The sequence below is a fragment of the Epinephelus fuscoguttatus genome, linkage group LG18, assembly GCF_011397635.1.
Source record: "Epinephelus fuscoguttatus linkage group LG18, E.fuscoguttatus.final_Chr_v1".
Taxonomy (NCBI): domain Eukaryota; kingdom Metazoa; phylum Chordata; class Actinopteri; order Perciformes; family Serranidae; genus Epinephelus; species Epinephelus fuscoguttatus.
Window position 1 is genome coordinate 12,033,693 of NC_064769.1, and position 17,177 is coordinate 12,050,869.

Genomic DNA, 17,177 nt, shown 5'->3' on the forward strand with positions numbered 1-17,177 from the left:
CAGCACAGGTTGTTGATGTAGGCTACTGTATAATTTGCCAGAACGTGTCATAATGACAAATGCTGGCTCAGCCGGTTTGTAAAAAAAATCTAACTGATTTAAGCTCGTACACCAGACTGGACCGGCAAAACTGGAAATCGACCCAACTCTATCGAGCATGTAACTGGATAAGTGAGACTTGGATTATACTGCACAAGTTGCGCGAGATTTTGTAAATGAATGTTTGGCTATAGTTTTGCTGTTGTCAAAGCCAACACATTCCCACTCTGACCTCATCACGTCATGACGTTTGCTCAAGGACTTTCCATGTCCACATAAGATGGGCAAGGTACCCTGGGTGTGTTGGTTGTTGACGCTCTGGGACATGTTGTCAGGTTCTGCCTGTTACATGCATTGTCCTCTTTCAAAATACACTTCCGTATTCACAGGAAATTTAACGTTTACATACAGTCTCTTTCAAAATAAATGCGCTACATTGGTAAAACACTGTGAATTGACTTTTTTTCGCATGTGGTTGTGTTAAGGCAACAAAAGCACACGGTTAGGTTTAGAAACAGAGAACAGGGTTTGGCTTTAGAATCTTGCGGGACACAAACCACTCTCTTGGGTGAAAGTTGGTGTTTGTTGCCATTTTTTGCCGCCTTAACTTTCGTCCTTGTTTTACCCTGACACCGCCAGACACCGCTAAACTATAACAGCAACTGCCTGCATATCATGCTGAAGTTAATGGACGCCTTTTTTTGTCGGTGTCTGACGCCGCAAGTCACTGCCCAGGTGCCGGATTTCGACAACTTTGGAGTGAGACCAGGATCTTAAAGCGGACCCCATGAGTTCAGTTCACTAAAAATGTTCACCTTTTTCTTGATTCTTCGTTTTTACTGTAAAGACATGAAAAAGAAAAAAGAAAAACAAAGTTTTCTTCCCAAATTCAATGTAACACAGGGTGAGTAATTGATCTACAAATGATCATTTTTGGGTGGAGTATTCCTTTAAGAAAGGCCTGCCATAAAAACATAGCTCACAACCTGACATACCAAAAGTTGCTCACCTTATTAATGGCTTATAACTGATCTATAAAGTATTAGCAATTTGTAACTAAGTAAAGCCACTATTTACAACTTATTCTTTATAAAGGCTGGCTGATTTACTATAAATAATTAGACATTAAAGGATGCAAAGCTGATCACAGACTATTTCCTGCTTTTTGCATGTCTAGATTTCCTTCTTATTTTATTTCCATACTCACACCGGATGATATGATGCGACCCTGTGTCCTGACATCACTTTGCGCCCCGGGATATTGTAACTGTAGAGAAGCTTCGCGTAATTGACGGTGCTGTAACAGAAAACTTAGAGAAGGAAGAAAAACGATGAGAATAACCTGCTCTGAATGGTGCCTTTTGCTCTGCAGAGCCTCCAGCAACAAATAGTGGTGGATTGAAATGCAGCATTGATGTGAGGGAGGGAGGGGGGGAGGGAGAGATAACCCAGTAAACACACAGCTCCTATGGCAGAGCCGTTCCGCTTCATCATCATGCTGTGACCAGTTGCGCGCAGACACCGGAGCCAAGAGGAGTCCGACCACCAGCCGGGTTTTTGATCAGATGTTTGGAGTTTGCGCCGCAGTGATGTCCCTGCGCTCTTAACGAGAGGAGAAACACACGGAGAGAGGAAAAAAGAGACGCCGGTTTTGCTGTTGTCGCCTTGTCCTGCTGGACTGACATCGCATGGGGACATGAACAGTGTGGATCCAGCCTCTAACAAACTGTTGACTTTCAATCAGCGGTAAAAACACAAAAATCCTACTCTTACCTGTGTTTATGCATGCCAGCTTTAATCTGTTGAATGCATAGCTCTCTGTCGTCGCTGTGTCATATCCCTGCAGTACTGGCATATTTTATTATGCAGCCCCGAGCAAAGAGACAAAGCTGGAGAGACACCTGCTCCGGTGCGTAAAGTGCCTTATTACGCCCATGGATCGGCTAATTATGTTTACAGTGATCGACTGTGTGGGGCGAGTTTTAAGACTTGTCTAGTTATGTATCAAGTGCATAATTTATTGATCTCTTTTGGTTTATTCTGGGATGGCTGGCAAACTGAGCGCCACTGAATCCACAAGTCTCCAGTCTGGAAGTATTGACGCTCCTCAACAGACTCTTTCAGCCACAACAGCTTTTTAATTGAACCACAGCGCTGGTTTACGCGCAGCTTTGTCGCCACTTTCACGAATAGTAAACTGATTCGGTTCATCTGTGCGGATAATTCTGTTGCTTATTAATTGATCTGTGCCCCCTCTTTTTTTCCCGGAGAGCAGATATTTCAGTATGAGCACGGAAAATGATGAATTATTCATGACGTGCTGTTCGGTACAAGGTAGAGTGGAGGTGCATGCAGCTCTGGCTATATGACAGCGACAGAGTTAACGTATGCGGCGACACTGGAGACAGCTGGCTTAAACTGTGCAGCAGAGTTCAGATGTAGTCCAAGGTTGCTCAGTCAGTAGTAGCTCATTTTCTCTAAGATTGATCTGAAAATGCCATGCTGCAGCTCTTTACCAGCAAGAGAGTGGAGCTGCAGTGACACTTGAACAGGGAGAGATCATATAGTGAAGGTAAAGCTCTTATGGCACAGTGCTGCATATAGCAGAGACGCCTCTTTGCTGGCTGCACCAATTGTGCAGAGAGGGAGGAGAGAAGAGGCAAAGATGTCCTGAAATTTTCATGAAATGCTCCAATGACTTATCATATTCCCCATATGGCATGAATTTGCTTTGTACCTCTTCTCTGTCTTATGCATCTTCATCCAGCTCATCCTCGAATTTATAGTTTCTGTACATCACTTGTAGCAAAATTGCTTTTTGACTTCTTTCATTAAGAATAATCTCTGGTGGAAAAGTATGATGGCTCAGTAATCATCTGCGCTGTGCATACAGTGCCACAATCTGCAACTTCGGTTTTTAAATGAATCAACAAATCTTGGATCAGATAAATTCAAATTGGATAAGAAAGGTTTAAATCCCGAAATGATTCACCAAATTGAACCGGTTACCTCACACAGGGGGGAAAAGACTCCACCTCGGTTCTATCATTTAACTTTTGAACCTCACATCTCTGCAGTCGTTTCCACGAACTGCTGCAGTCGACTGACTAAATTATTCAAACTCTCCCATGTATTTGCCAGATGTGGATGTATATATGAATGAGCAAGATAAGCTGTTAAATGTTTGATAAATTCTGAATGTCTGGCCTTTTTATACATTTCTTTGTCATTCTCAAGAGTCTTGTGAGTGATATCACTTCCACACCGGTTATCATCAAGGTCTGTCGGTGTATTCAGCTTTTCTTTCTAGCACAGTCTCAAAAAGAGCCACGACATAGAGTGATTTAGGAGTTTAAAGAGTCATACGGTATTTAACATTACTGATGAATGGATTGGCTTCTTTTTCTTGAGCAGCACGAGGTGGTTTAGTATGCTGGCTGGCAGTGTGATTTATACTTCACATTTCACTGTACTCTATGGAGCCTTTCAGTGGCGACTGGCCATTGTCTTGTGACAGAAACCACGGTTTGTAACCTTTCCCGTACTCCATTACTAAGGGCAGCAGTTGAGTAATGAATATCCATTTTACCTCTTTGCTCTTTCAGTGCTATTTCTCTTTGGTCCAAGCTTTCAAAGTCATTTTTCTTTGGCTAACAGCCATTACGCTGCTGGAAAGTGACTGAACCACTGCGGTGCAGAGTTCAAGTTATGATGTCCAAACACACGGGCAGCTTTGAATGCAGGATAATGGTTTCATTCTGGGTAATAGCTCAAATATATGTTAAGCAGCATGTCAGGAGAAGGTAATTTAACAGGCCTATAATAAATCACCCTTGTTATCACAAGACTTGTCTTTTACTAGTGTGAGACACTGTGGTGTGGGCCTCCTTAAGGCTTATGTATACTCCCTTTATGTACAAAAGTAGATCACAGACGTTGTAAACGTCATTGTCCTCATACTCCCATGCGTCCTTTAGGATGTAAAAGTAAAAAATCTTAGACAAATGAGACAATGGTGGTGGAGGTTGTAGTATTGTTCAGCAGTGGTCTGTGAGGTCATTAAACACACCGTGACATGTAGATAGCAAATTCTTTTCATGATATTTCTGATTCATTCCGTTACGCCTTTTTTTTTTCCTGCCTCACTTGAACTACGCCACATTGGCCCCACAGTCCCTAGTGATACTGCTCCATTTTGTCCGTATCCATAAGCTTTGAGAAAACAAGCACAAATACGGATGACATGAACAGAGAGTACGAACAGGAGGCTCCACCTGTCTTAGTATATGTATCTAATGTTGAGCATAAATGAGCCCTTAGATACTGTGCGAGCTACGAGCGTGCAAAGAGGGGTTTATGCTCAACAGGTTGTTAGTGTAATATGTTCTGAAACACCAGGCGGTGTACAGAAATAATAAGCTGTGGATAAGCAAGGAGTCAACAAGTGTTACTTGAAGAATGTTACCGGAAAAGTAGGATGCTTGGCAACACTGACGTACCACCAAACATTGCATTTGTGTACTGTAATTATTACTGTTGCTTACCTCAAAGTCAAAATAATTTTTACCGCTTTGATTTCCCTTCAGATCGCCTCTTTCAATGGGACTGTTTTTTTAGCTTTTATAGCGATCTTATCATGTTCTTCACACCCTGCAGCAAGTAGCCTCCTCTTTCCCCAATGTGGTGGCTCTTTCCTTCCAGTAATTTATGGCCATCTGACCGTCCATGTGAATTCTCGATGATTTTCAATAAGAGATCATTAGAAATGTCTGTGCAGGCAAACCTTCTCGGCCAGTCTTCCCTTTGAGGCGTCCCTGTTGAACTGAAAAGTGCAGCGCACCAAGTTACAATAATCAGAGATGCAAGACCAAGTGCCGCAACAACTTTTAGTGCCTTTGCGCTCAATGCGAAAGGGTGATTTCATCATTTACTGGCATGCAAAGCTCACGCTGGGAGTAGCACAGTGAGCATAAACCATGAGTAAGAGTCTACAGCCATGCCAGCAGCACCTTGAATTGGCACTTACGAGTGTTGGGGAGTCACTCGTTACATGTAACGGCGTTTTGCAGCTACTAATCAGTAATTACTGATGGAAAACGTTGGTGATTACAAATAGAGGTTGCTGTGCATCTTTTTGCCATACAGGACTGCCTACTTTTGGCATATTCCCAGAAAACATGGTTAAGCAAAGCTGTTGCGACAGATTTGAGTAAACACCCTCCAGGGTAGGATGGCTTACGAGGAGCTGTCTCTACATACAGACAGGCTCCATTCAATTGGTAATATGTGGTAAAATTTTGAGTGTTGTTACGATTATCTTGTTTGCATTTGCATCACCTCTTGTCTGTCAGTCAAATCAATGTGCATTGTTCTAAGCAACCTGAGTCTGCCATGCCTGCGGCCAGCCAAGAATGCCAAGGTGGGTGGCCATGGTCACTGGGCAAGTGCTGGAAACATAGCAATATTTTCCTTTTGAAATCAGGAACAGGCTCTAATATTTCTGTGCAGCGTAAAGCTTGTTTACCAGCACCTTTAACCAATAAATTATCTGTAACCTATTACATTTTAAAACTGACCTTCCCCAAAGTAACCTTGCCTAGTCAAAGCTTATTAATATCGAGCGTGTTGGGTATCCAAACTGCACCAAATATGACATTGCACGTCCCCAGCAATACACCTGCCAAGTGTGAAGTAGATTGGATGAAGGGTTGTTGAGACTTGCAAAGGACACAGATACAAACAGACAGAGAAGCAGATATTCTTTGCTTCATAGCTCGATGGGGAAATGAATGTCTGCACCAAAATTTCATGACAGTCATTCAGCAATTGTTGAGATATTTAAGTTTGGACTAAGGCGTTTGGCCAACTGACTGACTAACATTGCCATCCCATACAGCCACACAGATAATATAGCTAAAAGATGAAAAGGAAAGAATATAAAATGGGCATCAAACTTCATAATATCTGTGCTGTTTAAGGTGTTTTTGTTTTTTTGAAAAATGTCATTACTCTTACTCAGTACTTAGTGTTGAAAAACTCGAGATTTGAAGTAAAAACACGCTTCAAACAAGCTTCAATCCTTAGTTTAGTTATCATGATTGGAACAAGAACTCCTAACAGGATGAACAAGCTCACACTATAGAGGATCTTTTTTTTGGACTTTGATTCCTCTTACACACTCTACTTGAAATCTGAATATGTCATCTTCAGTGGGTTGCACTCCCAGAGCGCTTTTGACAGGTACATGTTCCTCATCACACTCAAGACACTGTACTTCCTCGGCTCGTTCCACCTCTTTAATAGGTGTCAGCACGGCCTTTTGGGCTGACAGAAACCACCTTGTGCACAAACTGCTCTTACAACTGAAATACATGATGTATAGATGCGTCATATAGGCGTGGAGGAACAGGGTTTTTTTTAGGTGTTACAGACTCTGTAGGGTGTGGTTGCTGCAAACTTCAGTGTGTCTGTATTGAGTTTAGGGAGATAATGCAGTTGGTTATGCAGAGTTTGGAAGTGTAGGCTACATTAACTGGTGGTAAATTAATTAACTGGGTTGTTTTAACCACAGGATCATGGATGCATTCATTTGATTTATTTTCACGTGAAATGTTAGCTTGTAGCTTCAGTTGATTATAATTGACGCACTCTGCTGCGGGCATGCTGGCACCTTTTTGCCACCAGATTGTTTTAGTTTTTACCAATGAAAATGTCCTAACCTGCTCCCTGTGTCAACTAGCAGGCTAAGCAGGCAAACCCTGGCTTTATTTTTGCAATGCTTTGCACACCTGAAACCTATTTTCAGAGCAACAGCAAGCCGTTCCATGGGCTCGCTTAGGGCTCGGTAGACTCCCTGAATGTTGTTGTCACCCGTAGTGCATCTGGACAGTTTCTTGCTCCATCCTCCAGAGTTTGATCGCTTGCTGTATGTTCGGAAGAGGTGTGCACAAGACCTGTCCCACCATGTCCTCTGATCCATGTATTTCTGCTGTTAGTTCACCACTAGCTACACCTCCTACGTGTGTTAAAATGTCTCTCATTTTTAAAGTGAAAAACTAAATTTGAAGACTGAACCTTTTCCCCAAAGTACACAAGGAAGCATTCTCCATCTGGTTCTTCTCCTTGAGGCATTATACAGCCAAGCGTTGTGGATTTGAAAACATGTATTTGTGTACAAGTGCTTTGATGCATGTACTTACTCAAGTCAAAAAAGCCAAACCAACTAACCAAGGTTATGAAACAAGAAATATCTCTGGAACCACAGCCACTAGAGGCATGTTGTTGAGGGTACATGCAATTCCAAACAAAGAAAAAACTAACTACCTTATTATATCAGTCATTATTGCCCCTCAGTTCAGTCTAGACATAAAATGTCCATCCACAAATCCTTTTAAACATCACAGGAAGCCTTTAAAGAAGGAGATGAGCTCCAGTAGGAGATGTAAAGGTTTCATTAGGAAGGTGGGTGGGGTAGTATCATTCAATCTTCCCACCACCAAGGTACAATCCTTCTCGTGACCCCGTCTCCAAGGAAAGGTGAAGGGTAGGAAAGATAGCGATGGGTGCTGATTATAGAGACAAAAGCTGCGATGGAGCACGTGTTGCGATGGCGCTCCAGCAGCATGCAGAGGGAGAGGGTGGGTAAGGGAACAGTGATGGATACATCCTGTAGCTCAGATGCACTTTAAAATGCGTCCTTTAAGCTTGAGTGTACATTATGTATTAACAGCCCCACTCTGCAGAGGGAGAGAGAAACCTGACCAGAGAGTTAGGGGGAGATATATGAGGAGTGGGGGATGTGGTCTAGAGAGACAGAGGAAGCAGAAAGCATGCAGGTCATATCAACCACAGTTTGGCCCTTCCCAAGTTGGTAGATTGTTGTGTTTCGTACTGGTATATGCAAAGTTATTTTATGCGTGCATATTTTTTACAAGTAGGTGCAGACACAGCATTTATTTTTCTTTTGAGAAAAGATGTCCACAAGGGGTAAATGGTAAGTAGACTGCACTTGTATAGCGCCTTTCTTTCATCCGACCACTCATAGCGCTTTTTATACTACCTTCACCTATTCACACACTTATAGGGCTGCAACGATTAGTTGACTAATCGATGACTAATCAACTATTGAAATAATCAGTGACTATTTTAGTAGTTGACTAATCGGAGTCATTTTTCATAGAAAAGTACTATAAAAGTACCCCAAAATACTCTTATTGCAGCTTCTTACAGTCAAATATCGGCAGCTTTACACACTCTCCCATGACGGTGAGCTAAAACCCTTCGGCGTGAGTCCGAAACAAGACAATTTTGGGGTTTGGGAGAGACAGACCGACATTTTTCAACATTTTAACACATTTTTCGATAAAATGATTAGTCGACTAATCGAAGAAATAAACGACAGATTAGTCGACAATGAAAATAATTGTTAGTTGCAGCCCTACACACTTATTCATACATTGGTGGCCGAGGCTACCATACAAGGTGTCACCTGCTACTCAGTTTTTTTAACACACTCACACACTGATGGAACAGCCATTGGGAGCAATTTGGTGTTCAGTATCTTGCTCAAGGGTGCGTCGACATGCAGACTGGAGGAACCGCTGATCTTCCAATTGGTGGACGACCCGCTCTACCTCCTGAGTCACAGCCTTGTCTTGTAGTCTTGTAGTGAAGCGAGAACTCTGCAAGTATGCATCTAGACCCTTCTCCATTTTTAGGACAAACTCTTAGCTGTTCTGACATAAGCATGCTAAAATATTAGCCTTGTGCACCTTGTCTGGGAGCAGAACATAAACCCACAGTGGGTGAGGACGCTGTCTCTCTGATGTCCATGGTCAGTGAATGAGTGTCAATTGCAGTGTTTGTGTAGCTTGTATTTATAATGAAAATATTTTCCTAATGCATTCTGATGGTTCTTAATTTCTTAGTTGGAATAGTGAAGGCCACCGATTGCTTTGCCGGTGATGTTGCTGCTTGCAACTTTCTCGAAAACTCATCATACAAACAACTTCACACTTGACACTGCACTTCCTTGGGTCCTGACTGATACATCTGCATGGCAAACTTACACAGTGTGGGTTGCAACATGAGAGTGGCGCTGCTCCTGAAGGCTATCAACTCGTGCTCATTGACCCCAAGGAAGTGATGAAGAGTTTGGTTGTAACATTTTCCCCACTGGTTAATAAACTTGTGACGACACCGGAGAATCCGATTATTACACTGACATTTTACAAGGAAAGATATTCATTGATGATGCTAAACATCTGTAGAGTGCTTACTTTGATCTTTAATGTTGGATCTTTTGATCTTCCTCTTACTTTGAGCAAACATAATGGCAGCAGTTGGTGTGGCAGAGCCTGCTTTTCTTTTTGAAAAAAGTTGTTTAAAGTTTATTTTGTGCAGCAACTCGGACTCCTTCATCTCCCTCTGCTGTACAGAGAAGACGTTTTCAGTTTATAATTTTAGCATCTGTCGTCCCACTAACTATTGATAACATGAAAAAATCAACAAAAATTAACATAATGGGTTTTATTTCTATAAATAAAGCTAATTGACGGTGGTGGTTGGTAAGTAATGTAATCCTTGTGTAATTGTTGTACGCCCAAACACAATGTAACACTGGTAACACAGATTACCACGCAAGCATAAACATTAGTAAAGCGTCCAGCAATAAAAGTGAACTGCAATCAATGAGCTATGGCCTGTAAAGGCATGGTGCTGCATAGAGCGCTGTTGCCTTGTCTATTCAAAATGTATTAACATTGAATGTGTTGTGTGTCCAAATTGCATCAAATTTGACACTGCACGTCCTTGGGTCCCCAGCAATACACCCGCCAAGTGTAATGAAGATCAAATATATTGATCTCGTGATTTGCAAAGGGCATACAGGCAGTCCTTGCTTTATAGTTAGATTATATGTAGTCTATAGTCAAGCAGCAGTGAGGCTTTGCTTAGGTAGCCATGCTTCAGGTTTACTGCTAATGTCAGCATGGCCACAGTCTGACTGTTGATATGTTGATTTTTAGCAGGTATAATAATAACGGTGTTTCCCATCTTGATTTAGGGTGTTAGCATGCTAACATTTACTAAACTGCACCAACCACAGGTATAGTCGAGGCCGATGATGGCCTCATAAACTGTGTGTGTGTGTTACTCTCTTTCTACATATTAGCATTGTATCTACTCTGTGTGTGCACATTTGGCTATTTGACCAGCAGTCAGCTCTGCCAGCCAGTCTCCATCTATCACTGTGGCTTAATTCAATCAGGACCCACGTCTCAATCAGAAACTGGGGTTGGCCGCCGCTCCCGGCCAGTCACCATGCCACCAGCAGCCCCGCCACACCGACAAAGACTCAGACAGGAGGAAGGGAAGGAAAGAAAAAGGGAAGAGGAGGGAGAAAAAGAAAGAACGTAGGGTGAAGAAAGTGGGCATGAGCAAGTAGACAAAGTGAGATAAAAAAAAAAGGCTGGAGAAGAGCAGATGCTGCAGCTGCCACAGTTTATGTATGTCTGTGTTGTGTGATGGAGGACAGACAGGCCATGTGTCTGACCATGCGTTTGTGTTGCAGCTCTGCCTCGGAGGACTTGGGCTGCAGGCGTGGAGACTTCAGCAGGAAACACTATGGTTCGGTGGAGCTGGTGAGTCCCACCCACAATGCACTCATCTGTTTGTTGCTCTCTTTATGTCTCAGCGTGACCGTCTCCTCATCCTCTTTCCCCTCATCCTGCTCGTTGACTCCCCTCCCTTTCTGCCTCTCTCTTCTGTTATTGCCTTCCCCTCTTTTCTGTTGGCATGGATGGACAACAGAGGGCTGACTGATGAGTCATGACGTACTGGGTGTGGTCCAGCGATGTGCTTTGCCAGCGTGGATCACAGTCGTTGCTCCACTCACAGTGATGCAGGACTCTGCTGCCTGCTCAGCCTCCAAAGTTCATTTGTTTTGTTTTGACGCTGCTGGTGTAAAGCTGCAGCACAGTGTGTGTCTTCGTGGTTGATTACTAAGCTGTTGAGTCATTGTTGCTTTGGGGGAGTGTGTGCATATGAGTGTTCAACCCTCCACTGCGAGCTGAGTCTGTGCGTCCCGATAGCCCAGAGGGACAGGAAGTCCTAGGGTTTCACACTGCAATCGGACTTCCTACCAGAGACATATTGTGGGTTTGTCCATGAGTGGTGCGCACCACGTGTGTGACAGATTAGTGTTGAGGAGAAACCACATGCTGCCTATCAGCACTAGCAGACTGACACTAGACACAATGCTGCTGTGCGAGTGGGTGTGTATGTAAGAAAAAGAGAGAGTGTATCCAAACACAGCGGTGGGTGTGAGCCAGGATGAGTCCACTGATAGCCTCAATATTCAAAGTGTGCCCATCACACAGCAGTGTGAGACGCCTGTCCCTCTTCCTCCAGGCGTGAGCTGTAGGACTTCTTCATCTTCGCCACTTCTGCTACACTTAGAATTTGATATTGCTGCTGTACAAACTACGTATACAGCATGTGCAAAGGTTTCTGTGATCCGTGATAGATTGACTAAATAGACAATATGCAGTGGAAGCTAAGTAGAATGGATGAAAAGACTGTAAACAGATGTGAACCTCCGGTTTGATGCTAATAAGAGGCTCCGGCCCTGTTGAAAAATGCTCACTGTAGGCTGTAACCAATAATTCATTCATTCATTATTGATTTATTAATGGTAAAATTTACCAAATGAGGCATAATAGTTAAAAAAATGCCCCAATCATAGCAAAACCTAAAGGTATTCAATTTACAAGTATATAAAGCAGGGAAAGCTACCAGTCTGCACATTTGAATGGTCACCATTTTTGCGATTAATGAGTTATGAGTTAGAAATGAGTTAGCATTTTCCCTCATCTTGAACTTTTATAGGGTCATAGATACTCTCATATTTTGTCCTATAACATAAAAAATTCATGCAAATACTCCACTCATGAATTTTGAAGCTTTTATTTGTCTTTAAAAAAGGCGGTTGCTAACAAGTGGCTAAAAGAGACAACAGAACGTCATCATGCCAAACACAGTTGTACAGTGTTGTTGTGATGGCAACATTAGCCATTCGGCTGTAGTGTAGTTTGTTTATAGCCTAACATTACCATTTTTGCCTCTGGTGTTTGCAGTCATGCTTAAAAAATGATAAGAGTGATGTTCATTTGTGAAGATTAACTTACTGAACAAAACGTGTAAGTACCATAAACTTTTGTTTGCCACAGAGCTTCTTTTTTAACATAATCCAAAATCCAATGTAAAAGTCACATCATATTTTTGACAAAGCAACCATGGCACCACTAACTTCCGCTTCAGCCTACAAAATAAAGTCATCCCTACTGCGAGTGGCCACTGAGAAAAATTGGAAGCAAAGCTGCGTAGACTTCCTGTGGGCCTGTTTCCTCCTGCTTCCTCACTTTATGCTAAGCTAAGCTAAAACTTGCCGCTTCTAGCCTCATGCAGAGAGTGGTTTTTGTGAATGGGGAGACAAACTGATATAAAGTAGCAACACCATTGTGCAAAATGGAGAGTTGCTGCTGAAATTCAACAAACAGAACCACTTACAACTTATACAACTTCCTATTTGGCCTTGATGAGTAATTTATGATATCGGTGTTGTATCAGTTAAGTGCAACACACACCGCCACCATACGCCACACATCAAAACGCCCGCCTCCATTATATTCTATGAACCAACCCACACTGGCACCGGCCGACGCGCCGCGCCGCTCTGCTTCTGCCCACTGCTCTATTTCCAGAGAAAAGCCTTTTATGTACGTTTCAGCCGCCGTAGTATCAACTCCGGTTGTTTCAAATTTTTAATAAGACGACTTTGATAAGAAACTCACCTGTGAAATCCAAGTTGTTGTTGCCTCAAAGTTTTTCCTCTTCTACTTCCATTACTAGCAGTTGGCAACTGTTGGCAACTAGTGTAGGTACAACCACCTAGCAGGCTGGGGTGGGAAATACACGTCGACGGTGCCGCTGCGCACCGCTGCCAGTGTGTGTTGGGGGGCGGCACTTGACGGCCACAGCGCTGCGCCGGTGGCGGTGTGTGTTGCACTTTAGAAGTGCTCAGGAATAGTTCTTTATTCAGAACTATCATTTCAGTGTTGTTATTAGCAAGAATTATTTTAACCAAGTAAATGTAAGCGTATTACCAAAACAAAACTCGTATTAACCTTAAAAAATAATAATTTTCAGTATAAGTCTGTTTTTAGGATGTAACAGTTCCACAAGGGATAAAAGGGCTGTGTGGTGTTTCTGATATAAGAGTGAGTGGATAATGGAAAATTAATGGCAGGGCTTGATAAACCCAGGTTGATCTTCCGAAATAACCTCAGGGAGGCTAAGCACATGATGCCAAGCTTACGTTTCAGCAATTATCTCTGGTCTTTGACTCTGCAGAGAAATTAAGTCTTTGTTTCCCTGTTAGAAAGAGAAATATAATTGCTTGTGTGAACATACAAGGGAAAATGTTTTCTTGCACTGTTTCAGGCTGCATGTCTCCAGGGGAGGTTTGTGCAAAGGTCGGGAGAAAGTGTGTAAATTCAGGTCCTGGTGCCTTTTAGCCAACAAACAGCTCCTTGTGTTGACAGTGTTGAATCTGTGTGCTCGTGGGCAAGATATTTTAGGACCTGACATTTCCATGAAAATCATGGAAATCATGAAATTTAGGATCATTTTACTCTCTCGATTATCCATGATTCTGATATGAATAGCATAAAATTAAACCTATTTGTCTCCACATACTGTATAACAGAGAACACAAGATATATTTTAAAGGCAAACACTTCACTTAGGGCAGTATTTAAACACGTTCTATTCAAAAAGAACTATTATGTTTAAGTCAACTATAAAACTTTACCAGAGTTAATGATAAGTCCTTTTCTTGTCGTACCTCTGAAGTTTCAGTGACCGCAGTATAAACCTCATTATTCCGACTACATATCACTTCACCCTTTGTGTTGTATCTTTTCAAGACACGACACGGACTCCAGTGTATTCTGCTGCTTTGAAGAACATGTTTTCAAATGTCTCAACACAAGTGGGAGATTCAAAGCAGGGTCCCCCTAATAAGAGAGACCAGCATAAGCACAGCCGTGACTCATCCTGTCTGTTTGCTTTATTTTTGGCATCATTGAAGCGGTGGTAGCAGTTGCCAATAAGAGCAGGTACCTCTACAGACACTGTTGTGGTGGCATGATTCACTCTAGTCCACACAGGCGCACCACTTTTGACATTATAGGAGTATAAAGGATGCGATTACATTTCAGCGTGCTTATGGAGAGTTTAAAGTGGAAACTCTGTTCTAAGTGCATTTAATAAGGAAACCTGAGGTTGTAGGAATCAGGGACATTTTTTAAAATACAAAGTTCTTTTTCTGTTGTAATGAGACACGAGGATTGGTTTCAGTAAATGTATCCTTCTGTGTGTATCCACTCTTATTAGCATCACATCTTCAGAATTATGCCTAAAGTAGCAAAGCAGAATAACTGAATCAATCCCTCCAACAACAGTCTACTGTTCACTGCTCTGTGAGGATGTACGCAGGCTTTGAGCTGAATGCTCACATCAACACGCGAACATGCTCAGTGACAATGCTAGTGTGTTGATGTTCAGCAAGCAGGGTCGGACTGGGAACAAATTTGGCCCTGGCGTTTTTCCTTTGGACCTGCCCCAATGCTAATCTGCTAATGATTTGTTTTTAGCTCCATTATCCATTTACATTACATGAAGGACCAATCCACTTGACAGGGTGGGGACAGGTGACAACGACCTGTACCACTGTCCCTCACAGTATAGGTAGTCTGTTGAAAATTTTTCTGACCATGTAACCCCAAATCAGATGGACTGTTCCCACATCAAGTGGGCCGCAGCCAGCAGCTCTGTCTTTATTTCACCTACAATTTTTTTTTAGCATTGCTGGTGGTGGCCTTATGGTCTGCAAGGTGGGAGGGCCCATCTGGCATTTGCCAGAAATGCCTGATGGCCAGTCTGAGCCTGTTAGCAGATATGATGTTTACCATGTTAACCATCATAGCTTAGCACTGGCCCGGCAGCCAAAAAGTGAACATAAGTCTTTAATTTTTTTTCACAAATTTGGCGATTTATTATAGATGATGAAGTTGAAGATGAAGTTCCCTTAGATTTGATTTGATTTTCCTTTAGTTATTGATATGTAATGTCGATATCTGATTCACCAATTAGCTTGCCCTGCACACATTTTTAATGGCCCCACGTCATCGATTATGTTGAACCCTGGTATTTGGTCATAAAGCATAGTATTGGACAAACAAATTTTGACATGATGATGGCACTAGATAAAAAGTCAGGGGATTAAACTTTTTAGTAATTCATCAGTTAGTGACACTGACTGTTTTTGCTAAATGTCATGGCAACCTGTAGAATAGCTATCAAGCTATTTTTAAGAAAAAACAAACATTTCAACCTCATGTTGATGCTAGAGGAAAAGACAGTGGATTATCAAAGTTGGTAAAATTGATCCTTGGGGAGATATTAATGTCTGTACAAACAGTCATGGCAATCCATCTAAAAATAGTGGTGGTATTTCAGTCTGGCCCAAAATGGTGGACTGACTAACCCAAAGTCGTCCAAAGTTTTTTGAATGGGGGCCAGATTAGATAATATGAAAAAACATTCGGGGGCAGCGGCTTTCACATCAAATGGGTTATTAGGAAACTATTAGACAACTGTTTCATCTTGCAGTGAAAATGTATTCAACTCTCCACTGCTCCTACAAGCAGCAGCCTTCACTGTCGACATTACGCTTCTTTGCTGTGGTCATGTTTGCTACCTAGCAGACGACTGGCCCCGGGATAGGAATTTAAACATGCTGCAACTAACCAAACACCACACTGGCATTGCCAGCTCTAGAGCCTTGCTGCCAGCATGCCTAAAACACATCCCACAGCCTACAACAATACAACTTCACCTTCATTTCTCCTGAGCTCATCAGGAGGTCAGTGTGTGGTGGAATATTCATGTACTCACTGCTGCACTTCACTGGAACATATTGAATTATAGGATTTTGTTGGTGTGGGGAATCAGCGGTTCACACACACATACGCACACTGTACAAACACACATCCACACAAATGAGCAAACAAATACTCCATGATGGCATCTGCATTCATAGATGGAGACAAACAACACAAAAACAAAGGCGACTCCCACCCCGTCTTGTCACTTCCTTCACTGACAACTCCACGGTCCACTTTTAAAAGCTTAATTGTGTGTTACCCGCCAAAGCTGAAGCTGACGACAATTAAACCCATTTCATCCTGACACAACATGCTCAGAGAGTGTGGTGGTGGTGTTCTTTTTCCTTTTTTTTCTTCGAATGAATTGAATTGTCTTTATTTGAGGCCCACAAGATGAAGGCGGTGACGGATAGGCGAGAGGTGGGCGCTGGCTGTCTTCGTCGCTGTGTTGTACACCACACAGGAAAACAAAAAACCCATTGGAGGTACAGAGGATAAAAACCCTTCAGACACACACTCTCATGTTGATTTAGTGTCTGCGTGTGTCCATGTGCATTTCACGGCAATGAACGCAACTGAGATTACTGTCAGAATGTATGTGTGTTGGAGAAGGGCTGTGTTGAGAGGTTAGCTGTCAGTCTTGCACAGTGAGTGGTGAGTAGACGGCTCCACTCCCACCTGCCTACCAGTGTTACTGTCACTGCCTCAGAGGCTTTTGACTGCACTGTCACACTGAATTTATTCCCGCTCTCAGCGTGTGCCTGTCGCGCTGTGTGTGACCACATCTGTTTGTGTGTTTATTGACATTAAAGCGAGACTGTGTAACTTTTTGCTGAACAGCGGCCCCTGTGGCCATAAAGGACAATTACAACAAAATGGCAGATTGAGTTTCTTTCACAAGGATGGGCTTAATCCTCTCTTTTTTTGTGTGATATAGCCATTAAAATGTGTATTTGTGACATGCTAAAATATATTTTAGCCAGCACATTCTCACTACAACCTCTTCGCATATTGATGCTTGGTTATGGACTTTCCGCGTTGGCATGTGCAAACCGGGTACCCTGAGTGCATTTGTTGTTGACGTTCTGGGACGCCATGTCACTTCAGACTTCAGCCTGTTACATGCAATGT

The 17,177-nt window shown here is 42.6% G+C and overlaps 1 protein-coding gene across 5 annotated transcripts in view; it reads left to right on the plus strand.

Annotated features, from left to right (window-relative positions):
- Window positions 1-17,177, plus strand: part of garnl3 (GTPase activating Rap/RanGAP domain like 3) — a 96,771-nt gene that overhangs the window by 22,721 nt on the left and 56,873 nt on the right. For 4 of the 5 annotated variants that reach the window (XM_049604281.1, XM_049604285.1, XM_049604282.1 and 1 more), the window contains exon 2: window positions 10,610-10,679. In XM_049604281.1, the coding sequence (XP_049460238.1) occupies window positions 10,610-10,679 (70 nt within the window). Of the gene's footprint in view, window positions 1-1,517; window positions 1,786-10,609; window positions 10,680-17,177 lie in introns of those variants that run through there. The other variant, XM_049604283.1, reaches the window with a different exon arrangement.